Source organism: Bombyx mori, chromosome 5 (genome assembly GCF_030269925.1).
Source record: "Bombyx mori chromosome 5, ASM3026992v2".
NCBI classification, from domain to species: domain Eukaryota; kingdom Metazoa; phylum Arthropoda; class Insecta; order Lepidoptera; family Bombycidae; genus Bombyx; species Bombyx mori.
The window spans coordinates 9576768-9593146 of record NC_085111.1 but is presented as its reverse complement, the minus strand read 5'-3'; the positions used below and the strand labels follow the sequence as shown (position 1 = coordinate 9593146).

General features: G+C 39.9%; 1 protein-coding gene across 1 annotated transcript; it reads left to right on the top strand.

Moving 5' to 3' along the window:
* Positions 1 to 519: 519 nt before the first annotated feature.
* Positions 520 to 12894, top strand: LOC101736061 (exostosin-1). The gene is made up of 8 exons (XM_004930144.5): positions 520 to 1536; positions 5283 to 5484; positions 7395 to 7514; positions 7595 to 7912; positions 8609 to 8730; positions 11303 to 11483; positions 11821 to 12062; positions 12586 to 12894. The coding sequence occupies exons 1-8, from the start codon at positions 677 to 679 to the stop codon at positions 12764 to 12766; spliced, it is 2226 nt and encodes a 741-aa protein (XP_004930201.1). The 5' UTR covers positions 520 to 676; the 3' UTR covers positions 12767 to 12894.
* The last annotated feature ends 3485 nt before the right edge of the window (positions 12895 to 16379 follow it).

The window sequence follows — 16379 nt, the reverse complement described above, 5'->3', positions numbered from 1 at the left end:
CCATATCATCTAATCCCATTTCATTTAATTTCATCCCGTTGATTAATGTCTCAAATTAATCATCTTCATTCATCTCATTTCATTTCACTCCATATTATCATTTTTCATAAAAATAAGATTATATGGACTTAAAGGTCTTAGTAACCAGGTCATAAAATCCCTTAAAAATTTTTTACTTCATATAAGACTTTTTGGCGGGAACGCGAGGAGTGACGTTGTGTGATTTTGTTTTATTTTGTCTAATTAGTATTTCTTCAGGCTTAAATGTGTATTAACGGTGGTTTATTAACCGTTTAATATCTGTGAAAGTGCACAAATGTGGGAAAATGAAACAAAGTTGCTGAACGTAGTTTCATGGGAACTTCCAAAAAGTCTCAGTAAATGACCACCATTTTACTGAGATTATACTTCATCCCATTTAATCTCATTTCATTTCATAATAATATATTTCATATAAAAAAGTTATCATTAAAATTAAAATAAGACTTGACCTAAAGGTCTTAGTTACCAGGTCATAAAAGCCATTAAAACCTACTTCTAACTAAATATTATTAATGTATATGTAGGTGTAGGTAGGTATTTATAGTAGGTTCATTTTATTCGTTTAATAGTTTTTAACAGTTTGAGACTTGTTTGGGGTGAAACAAATTTTGGTATTTATTTCTACGGTTGTGAAATGCAAGCGAAACGACGATACCTACTACTTTTCATGTCTTGTGCTTTTCTTTTGTATTGCTACTACGGAAATACTAGTTTCAAGTCAGACACTTGTAAATCGAAATTAAATGAATTGCCATCTTTTGCAACACTTGATGATCTGCACCTTAAACCATCTAGACAAAAACGCAATCCTGCTTCTGCAACACAGCCTTGTCGTATGGATACATGTTTCGACTTTTCTAAATGTGGAAGTGATCCAAAAATTTTTGTGTACCCAAGTGATGGGACTGTCAGTGCTTCATATAGGAAGGTATTATCAGTAATAAGAGAGTCCAGATATGTAACTAGAGATCCAAATGAAGCATGTTTATTTGTGCCAGCTATTGATACACTGGATGCTGACCCCTTGTCATCAGAACATGTATCTGATGTCGCTTCACGTCTATCGAGATTACCTTATTGGAGAAATGGTAGAAATCATCTCATATTTAATTTATATGCTGGCACTTGGCCAGACTATGCTGAAGATTCTTTGGGATTTGACCCAGGTGAAGCTATATTGGCCAGAGCAAGTGCTTCCGAAATAATGTTTCGTGAGGGATTTGACATTTCATTGCCATTATTTCATAAAGAACATCCAGAGAAAGGAGGAGTTCCACCTGCTGCTACTGTCAACCCATTTCCGGCTCAACGTAAGCATTTGGTAGCCTTCAAAGGAAAAAGATATGTACATGGTATTGGTAGTGAAACCCGTAATTCTTTGTGGCATTTACATGATGGAAATAACTTGATCTTAGTAACCACTTGCCGTCATGGAAAATCTTGGAAAGATTTAAGAGATGAAAGATGTGAAGAGGACAATAAAGAATATGACAAGTAAGGTTTTTTAGTCTGTTAGTAGCTAGTGTTGTTAAAATGTTATGTGCATTTAGAATTATTTGAAGTATAGATATGATATTATTAACAGACTTAATTCTCAAATAACTACTATCAAACCTTCAAACTGGAACATGATTCATTTATGGCCGAAATAGGCAGAAGAATATAAATACTGAACATGAATTTGTAAAATCACGAAGGTGATTGATGATTCTAGTATTATTTTAGTAAATTAACATTTTAGTATATTATATTTATAATTATTTTGAACAATTTACATTTATAAGTTAAAATACCACTGACGTATTACTAATGTGTCAAAACATATTTTTAATAATTTGTAGAAAAATATGATTTGTCTCAAGAATTCTTTAAACAAAATCTAAAATTGATCAAAGTATTGCAAGTTTCTTAGACTGTCTAGGTATCTAATTTCTAGACTAATATAATTTGAAATGACTTTATTATTTTAAGGGAATGATTTTTTTTACTCTAAATACATAAACTCAACCAAAACACAACACAAAGTCAAGGCAGCACCAAGTTGTCTCGCCGGGACGCCTCCCTGGGACCTGGAAGCGGAGGCGCTTGCTGCGGATTACGCGTGGCGATGTGATCTCCGCTCCAGGGGGGAGCCGCGTCCCGGCGCGGCGGAAGTTCGAGCGCGGAAGCTTCAATCTCGGCGTGCCGTGCTCGAGGCGTGGTCTCGCCGCCTGGCGGACCCCGCCTACGGGCGACGGACCGTCGAGGCGATCCGCCCGGTCCTCTCGGACTGGGTGAATCGCGACCGAGGACGTCTCACCTTCCGAGCGACGCAAGTGCTCACGGGACACGGCTGTTTCGGTCGCTACCTGCACCTCGTCGCCCGGAGGGAGCCGACGCCGAAGCGCCACCATTGCAGTGGCTGCAACGAGGACACGGCGGAGCACACGCTCGCGTGCTGCCCCGCTTTCGCGGAGCAGCGCCGCGTCCTCGTTGCAAAAATAGGACCGGACTTGTCGCTTCCGACCGTCGTGGCTGCGATGCTCGGCAGCGATGAGTCCTGGCAGGCGATGCGAGTCCACCATCTCGCAGAAGAAGGCGGCGGAACGGGAGAGGGAGAACTCTTCCTCCCTCTCGGCGCCGTGCCGCCGCCGTCGAGCCGGGGGTCGGAGGAGGGCGTTTGTCCAGCTCCGGCCCCTATGAGGAGGCAGTCTCCTCCCGGTGATGGTCACGGGGCGACCTAAGGGGGCTGAGACTGCGCCGCACGCTACCGTCACTCTAGTGCGCTGGCACCAGGAGGACGGGACGACGCGTCGGCGGCTGCGGACTGCGATGCGGTCCGCATTTTCGTCGTCGCTGTCGTCGCCGAACATACTGTGGAAGAGCAACCCGGTCAGCGGTGTATCGTGTTCCGACCCGGCAGGCTGGTTCTGGCCCAGCGGGGTATCCCGGAACACCAGCGGCATCGCCCGGGCGGCCTGAAGGGCCGCCGTATCGCAGAGACTGACGTCGACTATCGCCTCGACGACCCGTCGGTCGGGCGTCCTCGGGGTGGCGCCGCGTGTCTGGTTGTAGTGTTGACCGCGGGAACCCCCCTACTGTGACCGGGTTTTGACCCCGGACGGAGATCGGACGCCGGGCGTAAGAGTGCAGGGGAGTCGTTTAGTGGGTGGGCCCTAAATTCCTTGGGCCCGCGGTCTGCTCTCAACACCTGCAGATCGTTGAGTCTCACATACCTCGCGCGCCCCCTAGGCGCGGGGACCTCGTAGGAGGTTCGGCCCTCGGCCCGGAAAAAAAAAAAAAAAAGCACCAAGCTGTCTATCATAATTAAAGTACTTAACATTATTTTAAAGTGGAAAAAATTACAGTATGAATAGAAAATGGTGAATGAAAACTGTTTTTTCTCCTACCTACGCTGAAAGAAGTCGTCGTGGCCTAACGGATAATACGTAATAAATGAAACCCGCACAATTATAATTTGCGTAATTACTGGTGGTAGGACCTCTTGTGAGTCCGCGCGGGTGGGTACCACCACCCTGCCTATTTCTGCCGTGAAGCAGTAATGCGTTTCGGTTTGAAGGGTGGGACAGCCGTTGTAACTATACTTGAGACCTTAGAACTTATATCTCAAGGTGGGTGGCGCATTTACGTCGTAAATGTCTATGGGCTCCAGTAACCACTTAACACCAGGTAGGCTGTGAGCTCGTCCACTCATCTAGCAATAAAAAAAAAAAGTTCGGTTTTCCTCCCGCTGTACAGGGAAGAAAGTCTAACTTTTCCTCCATGGGTACAAGTGCGCATGTGCATTAGTGTTTACGTCTGCTCTCACGCCCCTAAAATTCTCTGCCATTGTTGTGCTCGGGTAATTTGCAATATTGTGTTTAGTGTAAAAGTGAAATATACAAAATGCAATAAAATTTAATATTGAAGAATTAAACAAAGATGAGTTCATCAGACAGCTTTTATTCAATTAGTAGCAGTTTATTTAAAAATTAAATAACAGTTAAATTGTTTTTTTATGAGTATGGGGGGGCTCCGCCCCCCCTACCCCCTGCCAGAGCTTCGCCCCCCTACCCCCTGCCAGGGCTTCGCCCCTAGACCCCGGCCTGATTCTCCACGAACTTTCGGCCTGGTAAGAGAAGAAATAGTATGTGAACCGCGGGAAAAAAGTAGGACATCTCATCCCGCGTGTTTGCCATTTTACAATGTACTGTTTCTTAATTACTACCATTATCGCTCACCTGGTAGTGAACAGTCACTGTTGCCCAAGGACATCAGCAAGGCCAGGGCCATAGAGGACTCTTGACAAATCATATTTCAATAGAGCACTTTACCATTTAGGGGACAAAAATCATGTCATAGAGATCAGGAAACACTGTGTAGGGAAGCTCATTCTAAACCAGATAGTGAATTTCACAAGGTTCACATATTCAATGAAGTCGTCCTTGGGCTTTACAACACTCATGCGCCTATCAGAAAAATTTAATTGAAGCGCGCTCCAGCTCTTTGGATGAGTCAAAGTATTCGGATGGCTATGAGGCGCCAGGATCGGGCTTTCCGAAAATTCAGGAGGAATCGGTGTGATGATAGCTGGACTAAATTTAAGGTGTCGAGGATTCGGTGCAATCAGATGATACGTAACGTTAAACGACGCCCCGTTCTAGAAAACATGAATTCCGCTTCATCTGCTAATATTTGGAAATGCCTTGGAACTCTGGGTATTGGTATACAGCCTTACTCTGATTTTCTGATAAGTTTGAATGACATCAACTTTCATTTCTCTTCTACTACACCACAATAATCAAACGAAATGACCTTGAAAGAACCTTGAATAATCGGAATGGTTTGTCTTCACTGAACATTTTCACACAATTTTCTTCGTTTGCTGTAGATGAGATCAAAAATATTATCCTGTCCATAAAATCGAACGCCGTGGGTTGTGAAAATATAAGTCGCCGTATGATCGTCACAATCCTGGATCATCTTCTGCCAGCTATATGGCACATCACAAATTTCTCCCTATCTTCAGGCTCTTTTCCGTCATTGTAGCGTAAGGCCTATGTTATTCCTTTATCTAAAATTCCTAACCCTTCCCTTCCAAATCACTTTAGGCCCATATCTATTCTTCCCTTCCTATCTAAGGTGGTCGAGGCCTGTGTACACAAACAATTGTCATAATCATAATAATGATCATAATTATAATAACAGCAAAAATGTGATACTATTGGTGCATGAAATTTAATAGAAATAAAATGTTGCAGGTTTGATTATGAGCAGTTGTTAGCTAACTCAACTTTTTGCATTGTTGCACGAGGAAGACGATTAGGATCCTACAGATTTCTTGAAGCCTTAGCAGCTGGATGTATACCAGTTTTGCTAAGTAATGGATGGAGATTACCTTTTGATGAAAAAATAGATTGGAGGCGTGCAGTTATTTGGGCAGACGAACGCTTATTATTACAGGTAAATACACAGTCATTTTAGCCAAAAATTGATAATGATTGAATCATAAATAGAAATTAATCATCTTATTCATGGGTAAAGTGGGTGATAGATTTTGTTCAATAACTTAAATGCAGGATTTCCTTAACCCGGCGTCATGGGGGTGAAAAACGACTACACGGACACGGGTGGGTCATAACTACCCGATATTTTGACTTAAGATGTTCCAATAATTATTTATTATTTTATGGTAATTACTTTATTGTCTTGTGGTTTGGCAAATAAATCAATAATTTGTATTGCAGAATATTGTAATTAAATCTTTAAACCTTCCAAAACATAAACACGTAAAAATCAACAAAATTTGTGTTCCTTAGCCTAATCTCACATGAATGTCTTCGCATTAATTAACAGTCTTTAATTATTTATAGCACTTTTTATAAACTAAATTACGATATATTCAGATAAAACTTACTTAAAACTAATCAGAACCGTTGTGAGTGCAAACACTGCCGAAAGGTTTTTTTTTATGATTGAAAGATTACTGGTGGCCCGAAGGCCTTTCCAGTTTCACCAGAACAGGTGGACGAGCAAATGCTCAGCCAAGAGGTGTGGGATTTGCTAACAACCGCCCGAGTGCCTCCGAAGGAGACCTATCAACTCAAAAGCAATTGCTTCGCGAATGAATCTACTACCGGATCGGAATCGCTACCCGCTGAGAAGATCCGGCGAGAAACTCAGCGAGCTGATGCATGGGTTAGGTGCCGAAAGGTACGACATGTTCAAGTCAGATAAATTTGTTGCAACCATAACATGTGTGGGTTGTTTTGCGGTTTTTCTTCGCAGGACATACTTTGACTATTGGGTCTGTAAACTGGAGGCTCCTCCTAATCTTCGCTAGCAAATGGTCCTATTTTTTTCGCATTTCTCGAGCCCAACCTGTCACATTCTGGCGGACTTTCAAATGATCACTCACAAGGGCAAGGCCTAGTTTCTTCAGATAATGTCATCGCTTTTATTGTTTTTCGACTCATTATTGATTCGATATATTATAATAAATGATATATTATAAAAAATTCGATATCCGTTGACAGCAAACATGTTCGAAACGGCGTAGAAAACTGTGAAAGATCAGTTTTTTGAATTGCGACACACGTCATATTATGTAGCGTACAACTCATCAGCCACATCCACTCCACATTTTGTTGAGTTGTAATACGTATTGATTTCCAACTTTTGCTTTTCTTCAGTTGAATCATCAACACTGTTGTCATGGTGCAGACTTGACATCAGCGGACTCCTGATCAGATGACATGACATCCGAGTCATATTCTTTAAAAATGTATAAAATACGTTCTCGTTCTCCTTCGTCTCGGTCCATTTTTTCGATCTACCCATAAAAAGATAATAGATTAGTAAGAAACGATAAATCAAACATAAAATGTAGAGCAACAACACTTAAAGCAATGAAAAAACATAAAATCCATATTTGGAAACAATGTTGCAAAATTGTTACACCTAGTATGGGGATGAGTCATATTTACCTTTTTTAACATTGGTCACAGTTAGCTCCAAGCATGGTCGCAGCACAACTGAATATTTCTAAACAATGCTTAGTGAAAGTCATAAATTCCAGCTATTGAGAGGTATGGCATCTGTAAGGTAACAAAAACTTCTCAGGTCATTTTGACCCAATGACATTGTCATTAGGATGAGCCTGCTATAGCCACAAAATATTGTCATTATCTTACAATACAGTTAAGTCTGTCCTCATGCCCCAATGAAGGTGACAATATTCATGTTGTGATGTCCATGGAATCCGGTGCCACAGAGAGTAATAATTAATAATAAAATATAAATAGGTATGTGTATAATACTTTTTACGGCGTCAATAACTCAAATTTTAATAAATCAAAAATTTAAAATAACAGGTTCCAGAGCTTGTACGTTCAGTACCACCGGAACGCATCCTTGCACTGAGACAGCAAACTCAGTTTTTATGGGAGCAATATTTTTCATCAATTGAAAAAATCGTCTTCACAACTATTGAGGTATTTACAGGTTCACGCATTTTGAAAATTTCAATCTCATAACGTTTTGATAAGTTCAAAAATGTATTATATATTTATAGATTTTACTGGAACGTGTTCTCGCTCATCGAGTTTCAAAGCAACGAGATCTTCTAATTTGGAATGCTTCACCAGGAGCCCTCGGAACACTGGCTGCATATGGCGATTCTAGATCACATTACCCTATTTCATCTCCTGTATTAGAAGCGCCCTCGGCTCCTTTTACCAGCCTCGCCCCTCTTCCTGTTCCATCAATACCTCAGATGGCACCTCCTCACACTCCTGGTAATTCTTTTACTGCACTGTTATATGTTCAAGCAACATCACCAGCTTTACACAAACTCCTTGCTAATATTGCCAGTAGCGAGTTTTGCGAGAAAGTAAGTATAATCCCTTATATCTAATCTATACTAATATATAAATCTACGGTGGTTTTTACGGTTGTTCCGTTATAACTACTGAATCATGCATCCGATTGTCTTGAAACTTGTTATCCATGTAGAAAATACATGTACTTAATGGATATGCTAATATTTATATAAGTGTTAGACTCCCTACACCAGTTGCAAGGGCGTTAATGATGAGAATCTTTGTTGGGGTGAGAAATAATAATGTTAATTTTAAATGCCCAGCGAAGCGGACGGGTACGGCTAGTTCTTTTATAAAAATGTTACGTATTTATCTTGCCCAGCTCATGAACACCACGATGTGAGTGTCGCCGTCCGCCTTGAGACGTGAGGTTGAATTCTGGTACGGCCCAAATGATCTCTAGTACTTTGATTCGCTCATTGACTTCAACTATGCCAAGGCCAAGCATTTGCGTACCGATAATATCAGCTACTAACACTATGAATCGGCAGATGGACTTGTAACGGATGCCACGACCAGTAATCAGGATATGAATTAGGAGCCGGGTTAATTAGAATATCAAACATATTTAAGCTTTCACAGCACAACAAAACTTAAAACAAAAATATTGTTTTTTTTAATGCCAATAAAGACGCGCTGTTCATCAATGTTATAAATTCTTAGTCCACTATGGGTATGCATAAAATCGCTATATTTTATAATACTAGGTAGTTCTAGTATGGGACAGTGAACGGGCTGCGCCTTCTCTGAAGTCTTTGTCACGTATGGCTGGAGACAGCCGGGATCCACTCCCAGTAATAGTTGTCGACGCTACCACTCACTACCCTGGGTAAGTTTAATACATTTTTATTGCTTTAGATGATAAGACGAGTTCACAGCTAACCTGGGGTCTGTAGATATCATGACGTAAACTCAATCAATTTAACCAATAATAAATTAGCAAAATTGATAGAATGGCCTTATTGACTCAGTCTTTTAAATAGCTTGGTTTTAGTACGTGATTTTTGGTTATATAGTCATTGAATAAATCGTTATTCGACATTTATCCCATGCATAATTTTATTGAATCAACTTTTTTCGGCTTTTGTTACTTCTGCAGTTTTTTGTCATCTTTGCATTATTATACATACAAGAATAAAAAGGCACGTTGTGGGCTAAAAAATCATTTCGAGAGAAATATCTCATAAAACATACAGGAACTACGGCCATACCTAACAAACTAGTTTACTATTTTTAAAGCATATTTGAAATAGGTTACGTTAAATGCACACACCATTATTTTTCAAGCAAAAACTGACGCATAAAAGTTTGTTCAACTACTACATTCCAATCAGACGGATCAAATTGAATCATTTCAGTCCATCAAACAGCCCTCTAGTCGAAATACCCTCCTCACCAGGTCAGGATTCAAGAGGTCTATCAAAGGATTGTCAAACGGAACTGATAATAAAACTATTCGTGTTCCAATTTTGGACCCTGTGTTAATTGTGGTTGGATCGTACTAATTCCAATTACTACAATCACAAATAATAGGTCTTGACCTACGTTGCCATTTTATAATACTGTCCCTGTTTTTCCTACACGACAACCCTTGACCTTATATGGCACAACAGACCGTCTCTAAGTTACAAGAGTAGAAGGTTTTGCGTCATCCACTATACTCACCAGACCTTGCGCCGACAAACTTCACTTTTCCAAAATTTGGAACTTCATGACAAGCAAAAAGTACAATACCCGAAAGATATTAAAGTATAAAAGGCCAAAATAGTAGTTCAAGAAGGGAATTGAAAAATGATCAATGCATCGATACCGTACAGATTGTTAAAAATAAAGAATTCTTTAAAAAAAATCTCAAAGTTTCTGTATATTAAACGGTAATTTCATAGGTATAGTAACCGGCAAACTTCTTGAGCAAATGACCTTGACTGCGCAGAACCGAATTTTAGATCACTTTGGTGGTGAGGGTGAGGCGCGACGGCAGGGGAAATCGTATCGAGCGCGTTATTGGTAGATCAGTTGAACCTTGCGCCCCGCACCGCGCCCTCGTTCCGCTTGCTCCCAAAAGTACGCTTGCGTACAGTGAAAAGCATAGATTATACACTTAATATATTCGAGTGAAAAGTCTATCGTTATTAATCGTTAAGTTATTTGTTATAATTGCTTGTTGACTTTGTTGCCATTGCTATTTGTTGAATGTTTGTTGATTTTTTATAAAAAGTACACTATGCCGCGACAAACTGGTGTAGTATACAAAAGAAAGGGTAGAAAAATTGTGTACGACGTATATTGCTTCATTATAAAACAGGGGAAGAATGATATGGAAAAAGTAAAACAGATTTCGGAAGTAACAAAAACATCAGTGAGTACTGCTAGGTGCATTATTAACGAAGCTAAAGGCTCTGGCTTGCTCGCCGTGTTTCGGACTCCGGTTAAGAAAAGATCAGGGAAGAAGAAAGTTACCGGAATGGATAGTTTCGTTCAATCTGTAATAAAAAGATGTAATCATAATAACTACATAACAAGCAGCGAAACTCCGTACCGTAGAAACGCTTCGAAAAATTTAAAGAAGATATAAATTTTAATGGCTCGGAATGATGTTTACGACGAATTATGAAAAAGCTAGGCTTCAGATGGAAAAAAAACAGAAAATAATCGGAAGCTGGTAATTGAAAAATGTTACATTCGATTACTACGAATCGAATATCTTCAAAAATAATTAATTATAGACAAAAAAGAAGACCGAACCAACCGAGTTGTAAACTACACCGATGAGCCCTATGTTGACTCATCACGATGATAGCGACTCGGGTGATGAAAACAGTGATGATGATGATGGTCAAGATTATGATAACGAAAAAAAAAATACAAATACCAGCTTCGCTTCAACTGAACCAAGACCTGGCAACAGGTCTAGTTTTGATTTAATAGAAGGAATATCTATTTTACCCCAAGATTGAATTATTACAATTATTAACCTATATTTTTTGGTGATGTTCCAATAAATATATAAATAAATGCATATGTTGATTTTAATAATTTAATTGCATTATGACGCAGAGTAAATAATGTTTTTGCACGTGAGTGTACCATGCGCGAACTTACCCCCACTACGTCAACAAATGCTCAAGAAGTTTGCCGGCTATTATAAAGAATTTTAAAGTTTTAATAGTTTGCGCCATTTGCCCTATTACTAGTATTTAGTGTTACTTTTGATCGAAGGCAAAAGCAAAAACAAGAAAAATAAATGCTTAGTAAAAAATATTCTCCATATCGGGTTTGTATATAACACTTTAAAAACTTAGAGCAAATCCTTGAATCCGACATGGGAAAAAAAATTCAATCCTTTCGAATATATGAAGGTTTCATCAGGGAGTAATTTTGAAATTTTGTTTTTGATCTAGTGAAGGTGTTTCTGCACGATGGCAGCCATTGTGGGCTGTTCCGACCGCAGCTGTGTTTTCATTAGACGGCGACGCTCCACTTCTGGCTGAAGAATTGGATTTTGCTTTTCGCGTATGGCAACAATTCCCCGAACGTATTGTTGGGTATCCAGCTAGAACTCACTTTTGGGACGAATCAAAGGTAAATAAAGTAATTAATATCACTTACTTATGTAATGTGAACGAACGAATAAAAAAAAATATATATATAAACTAGCGACCTGCCCTCGCTTCGCTTCGGAAACTATAATTTATTATTGATTTCTCCACTATTAAATGGATGTTATTATACATATAAACCTTCCTCTTCAATCACTCTATCTATAAAAAAAAAACTGCATCAAAATCCGTTGCGTAGTTTTAAAGGCTTAAGCATACATGTAGATATAGGGACAGAGAAAGCGACTTTGTTTTATGCTATGTAGTGATATACAAATTTGAAGCGAAGAGACAACATTACAGGTTTCGGAATGTTTCAGGGGTCATGGGGTTACAGCAGTCGGTGGGGCAGCCTGTACTCCATGGTGCTGCCGGGTGCGGCACTAGTGCACCGCGCCACGCTGGCGTTGTACGCGGCGAGCGGGCCGGCGCTGCGGCAGGTCGTGCAGCGCGCGCACAACTGTGAGGACATCCTGCTCAACTGTCTCGTGGCGCACACCACGCGCCGCCCGCCGCTCAAGCTGGCTCAGCGCCGCCGCTACAAGCCGCCCCTCCATCACAAGTAAGCTACACCATCCCTTTCACTTTGTTTAACGTCTCTGTGAAATATTCGACCAATCATCTGATGCGTCCAAAAAATTCTTGAGTAATGTACTTTCATGTATGGTACCATACATGAACGATAATGTGAATAACAATGCCGGCATTGATAAAAGAGCTCGAATATGAATTGCATTGGAATAATTGCTGTTTTACAAATAATTTGGAACAACGAGAAGATCCGAGTATTCGTCTTCAGCCTCCTCGGGCCCCTACAGCCACTACTGTCTCCCCATCATTCATCAGTAATATTAATATTTTCATTCAAACATATCCAATTTTCTTTATCATAAGATGTTCCATAAGAATTTTTTATCTTTAGTACGGGTAAGTTGTAAGTCCAAACTGGTTAGTACCACGAGTCTTTTAGTCACCAGTGAACTTTTTCTGAAATTGAAAATTGAAAAGTTTCAAAACGTCAAAGTCAAAGTCGGGAAGAAGTTTCTTGTCTCAAACGGAAAAAAAAACATATATATTATTTTCAGGTCGCTGTGGAGTGATCCTGAACATTTTGTTCAACGACAATCATGCTTGAACACATTTGCTACAACTTGGGGTTATATGCCACTGCTTCGATCGGTACTACGTCTCGACCCCATACTTTTCAAAGATCCCGTGTCTACCCTCAGGAAGAAATATCGAAAAATGGAATTAGTTTCATCTTAGAATATTTTGTTCTGTATGTTTATTAGAATACCAATGCGTCGATACGTAAGCTCGATTTATTATAATAAGAAATAACTTATTTATAATTAATGAATACCTACGTAAATAAATAAATATCTTTTATTCTATTTTTCCCTAGTTTCATTTAAATTACCACAACTTCGGGTAAAAGAAAAACATATAAAATATGTAAATCCAATCGCATCAATATTCATCAAAATCAAAATTATTTAATCAAAGCCTCTGATTTGGTAGTGATAGTATTTACATCGAATTCTGAATTGATAATTGGTGGATAATTGCCTAATATCAATTGCAATTAAATAGATGAAAGAGATACATTTTATACATACAGACATACATTTTATAACTATTATAATCAAAAAATACAGGAACCAGACCGGGCAGTGTGTTTGTCAGCAGTTCGTTTCCATTTTTTTTTGTGGACGAGCTCACAGCCCACCTTGTGTTAAGTGGTTACTGGAACCCATAGACATCTACAACGTAAATGCGCCACACAGAGATTGAGATATAAGTTCTAAGGTCTCAGTATAGTTACAACGGCTGCCCCACCCTTCAAGCCGAAAGGCATTACTGTTACGGCTCATAGGTATTTAAGTGCTAATATTGTTCGGTTACAGTGTATTGTATTAATAACTTGTAGTAATGCCGGCCACTCACATGCGCGCAAACATTCCTACATTGTACGAATGTTCGCGCGCATGTGAAGGGCTGTCAGACATTCATTCGCAAACTTAGCGGCTGTGCAAATGGGTTCGGTATTCAATTTGCGAACCCGTTTGCGCTTCCTCCTACACTTGTTTACGAATGTCTCACGAATTTCTCTTCTTTTTTAATTCGTCAATAGAACATTGAAGAGAAAAAGAGTTTTTCATTCTTTCCCAGGCGTCATTAACGGCCATTCTGTTTTTATGGGATTTCTTTTGAGGGTCCCATATGGTCGATTCATTTTGCAGGAGTTCAATGAACTCCATCACTTTGGTGTTGTTCCAATCCATGATGAAGGTACGCTACACAGTAGACGTCACGAACTATGAAAATGGCGAAACGTCCGTTACCTTCGCAATCGTGGGCGCAACTGGTCACACGAATGTGTGGGAGACTACGCGAAGGATCGCGGTTCGCGCGCTTTGATGTCCGTTAAAAAACACGACACAGCTTGGAAAACCACGAATGCAGCGAAAACTTTGCATAATCATTTGCAAATGTCGTCCTACACTTGTGGGTTTGCGTATTCGTGCGAATGCGAGTGACCGATATAAGAATTACTTCTAGTTCAGCGGTGGAGGTGGTTTTCGTGCATTATTTTATGGCCGGCATAGATAATACACAAACTAGATGGCCGTACAGGGCAGTCTCTAATACTGCTTTAGTGTGCCCTCGATTGTAATTATTATTATTTTTTTATTGCTAGATGAGTGGACGAGCTCACAGCCCACTTGGTTTTAAGTGGTTACTGGAGCCCATAGACATTTACGACGTAAATGCGCCACCCACCTTGAGATATAAGTTTTAAGGTCTCAAGTATAGTTGCAACGGCTGTCCCACCCTTCAAACCGAAACGCATTACTGCTTCACGGCAGAAATAGGCAGGGTGGTGGTACCCACCCGCGCGGACTCATAAGAGGTCCTACCACCAGTAATTACGCAAATTATAATTTTACGGGTTTCATTTTTATTACACGATGTTATTCCTTCACCGTGGAAGTCAATCGTGAACATTTATTGAGTACGTATTTCATTAGAAAAATTGGTACCCGCCTGCGGGATTCGAACACCGGCGCATCGCTCAACACGAATGCACCGGACGTCTTATTCGTTAGGCCACGACGACTTCAATTAGTCTTGTGTTTGGCCTCCCGACTTCACGTCATAGATTAGGGCCATTTTTTAACGTGTAAGGCTAAAGGCTTATTCTAATTAATTTGAAGTTTCAATAATATGCCAATGACCGAGGTAGTTACACCATAGACACCGTAAATTTACGAAAAAGAAATTTTAAGTTTCAACCAAATAGACTTTTGACTAGAAATCATAATCGCTTTAAATATTCTTGATCTTGGTTTTGACCGGAAACATTCTAGAGAACCCAAAACGCGGGTCTAAATTCACATAAACTTTAAAACTTTATTTTTGAGCGGCTTTATCTTGCGCGTACGCTGTATCACTAGTCACTACGATTTCAAATGACACTTTTAATTAGATTGATATTGATTTAACAAAAATACCGCCACAACCTTATTCAAAATGACAATTTTCATTTTGTTTGTAGTGATCTAAACTTGTAAAATGTTTGCGATTTTCAGTAGTTTGAGATTTTTCTTTTCGAAGTGGTATCCTCTTCTAAGTTTTGGAATAATACCAGCTTAAGAATATAAAAATTCCGATAAATTCATATAGGCAACATTCCAAATAATTCATGAATGCGTATTTTCTCTTGTTTTTACTATGGAAGACTACGCATTTGTATTGAATATGAATTTTTAATTAATTTATGTGCGTCACAACATCCATACTAATTAACGGTCACGAGTCACGACTTGCCCATAGTACAAAAAGGGTTGTAGAGCCAAACATCTATGAGCTTACCTGAATTTAAATGGTTGGTGTAACCTATAGAAAACGTGAACAATAATGTAATTTCCACCGACGATCTGACACAGACACAGCCCACTGAGTTTCTCGCCGGATCTTCTCAGTGGGTCGCGTTTTCGATCCGGTGGTAAATTCTGCGAAGCACTGCTTTTCCTAGGGCTAGTGTTAGCAACACCTCCGGTTTGAGCTCCGGGAGCTCACCTACACGCTAGGGTAACGCTGATATAGCCTCTGAAGACATTTTTTTAAATTTATTGCATAGATAGGTGGACGAGCTCACAGCCCACCTGGTGTTAAGTGGCTACCGGAGGCCATCGACAACGTAAATGCCGCAACTCAACTTGAGATACGAGTTCCAAGATCTCAGTATAGTTACAACGGCTGCCTAACCCTTCAAACTGAAACGCACTACTGCGTTTTCTTCCGCTTCAACTGCTGCACGGCAGAAATAGGGTGGTAGACGTTACCAGTAATCATAGGTATCATCATCATAGGTAGGGAAAAAAATTCGGACGATCCAGGAACATAAGGTGTCAGCTACATTTGAAGGCATACAAATATCTTTCGCGGCAAAAAATAACAGGATTGTGGTGCTATGCATGACTATATCAGTGTTTCCCGAGCGCTATGACATATCATTCTTCAAACGAGGCTTGTGGAGAGTATTAAGCAGTAGGCAGCGGCTTGGCTCTGCTCCTGGCATTGCTGAAGTCCATGGGCGACGGTAACCACTTACCATCAGGTGGGCCGTACGAACTTCTGCCTACAAAGGCAATAAAAAAGAAGAAAAAAAAAGAAGCCGTCACTAAGGGTAGAGCAGTCATTAAAACGTTATGTCGACGTTATGTCTCATGGTTGGGTTGATGGGTTTTACAATAAGTAAGTCCTGAGATCTTTCACCTAACTACTTAAGAAAAGCATGAACTATTACAAATTAAACAAATAAATTTTAAAATTAAAATATTGCGCTAAGTTTTACAAACTAGAATTGACGGGC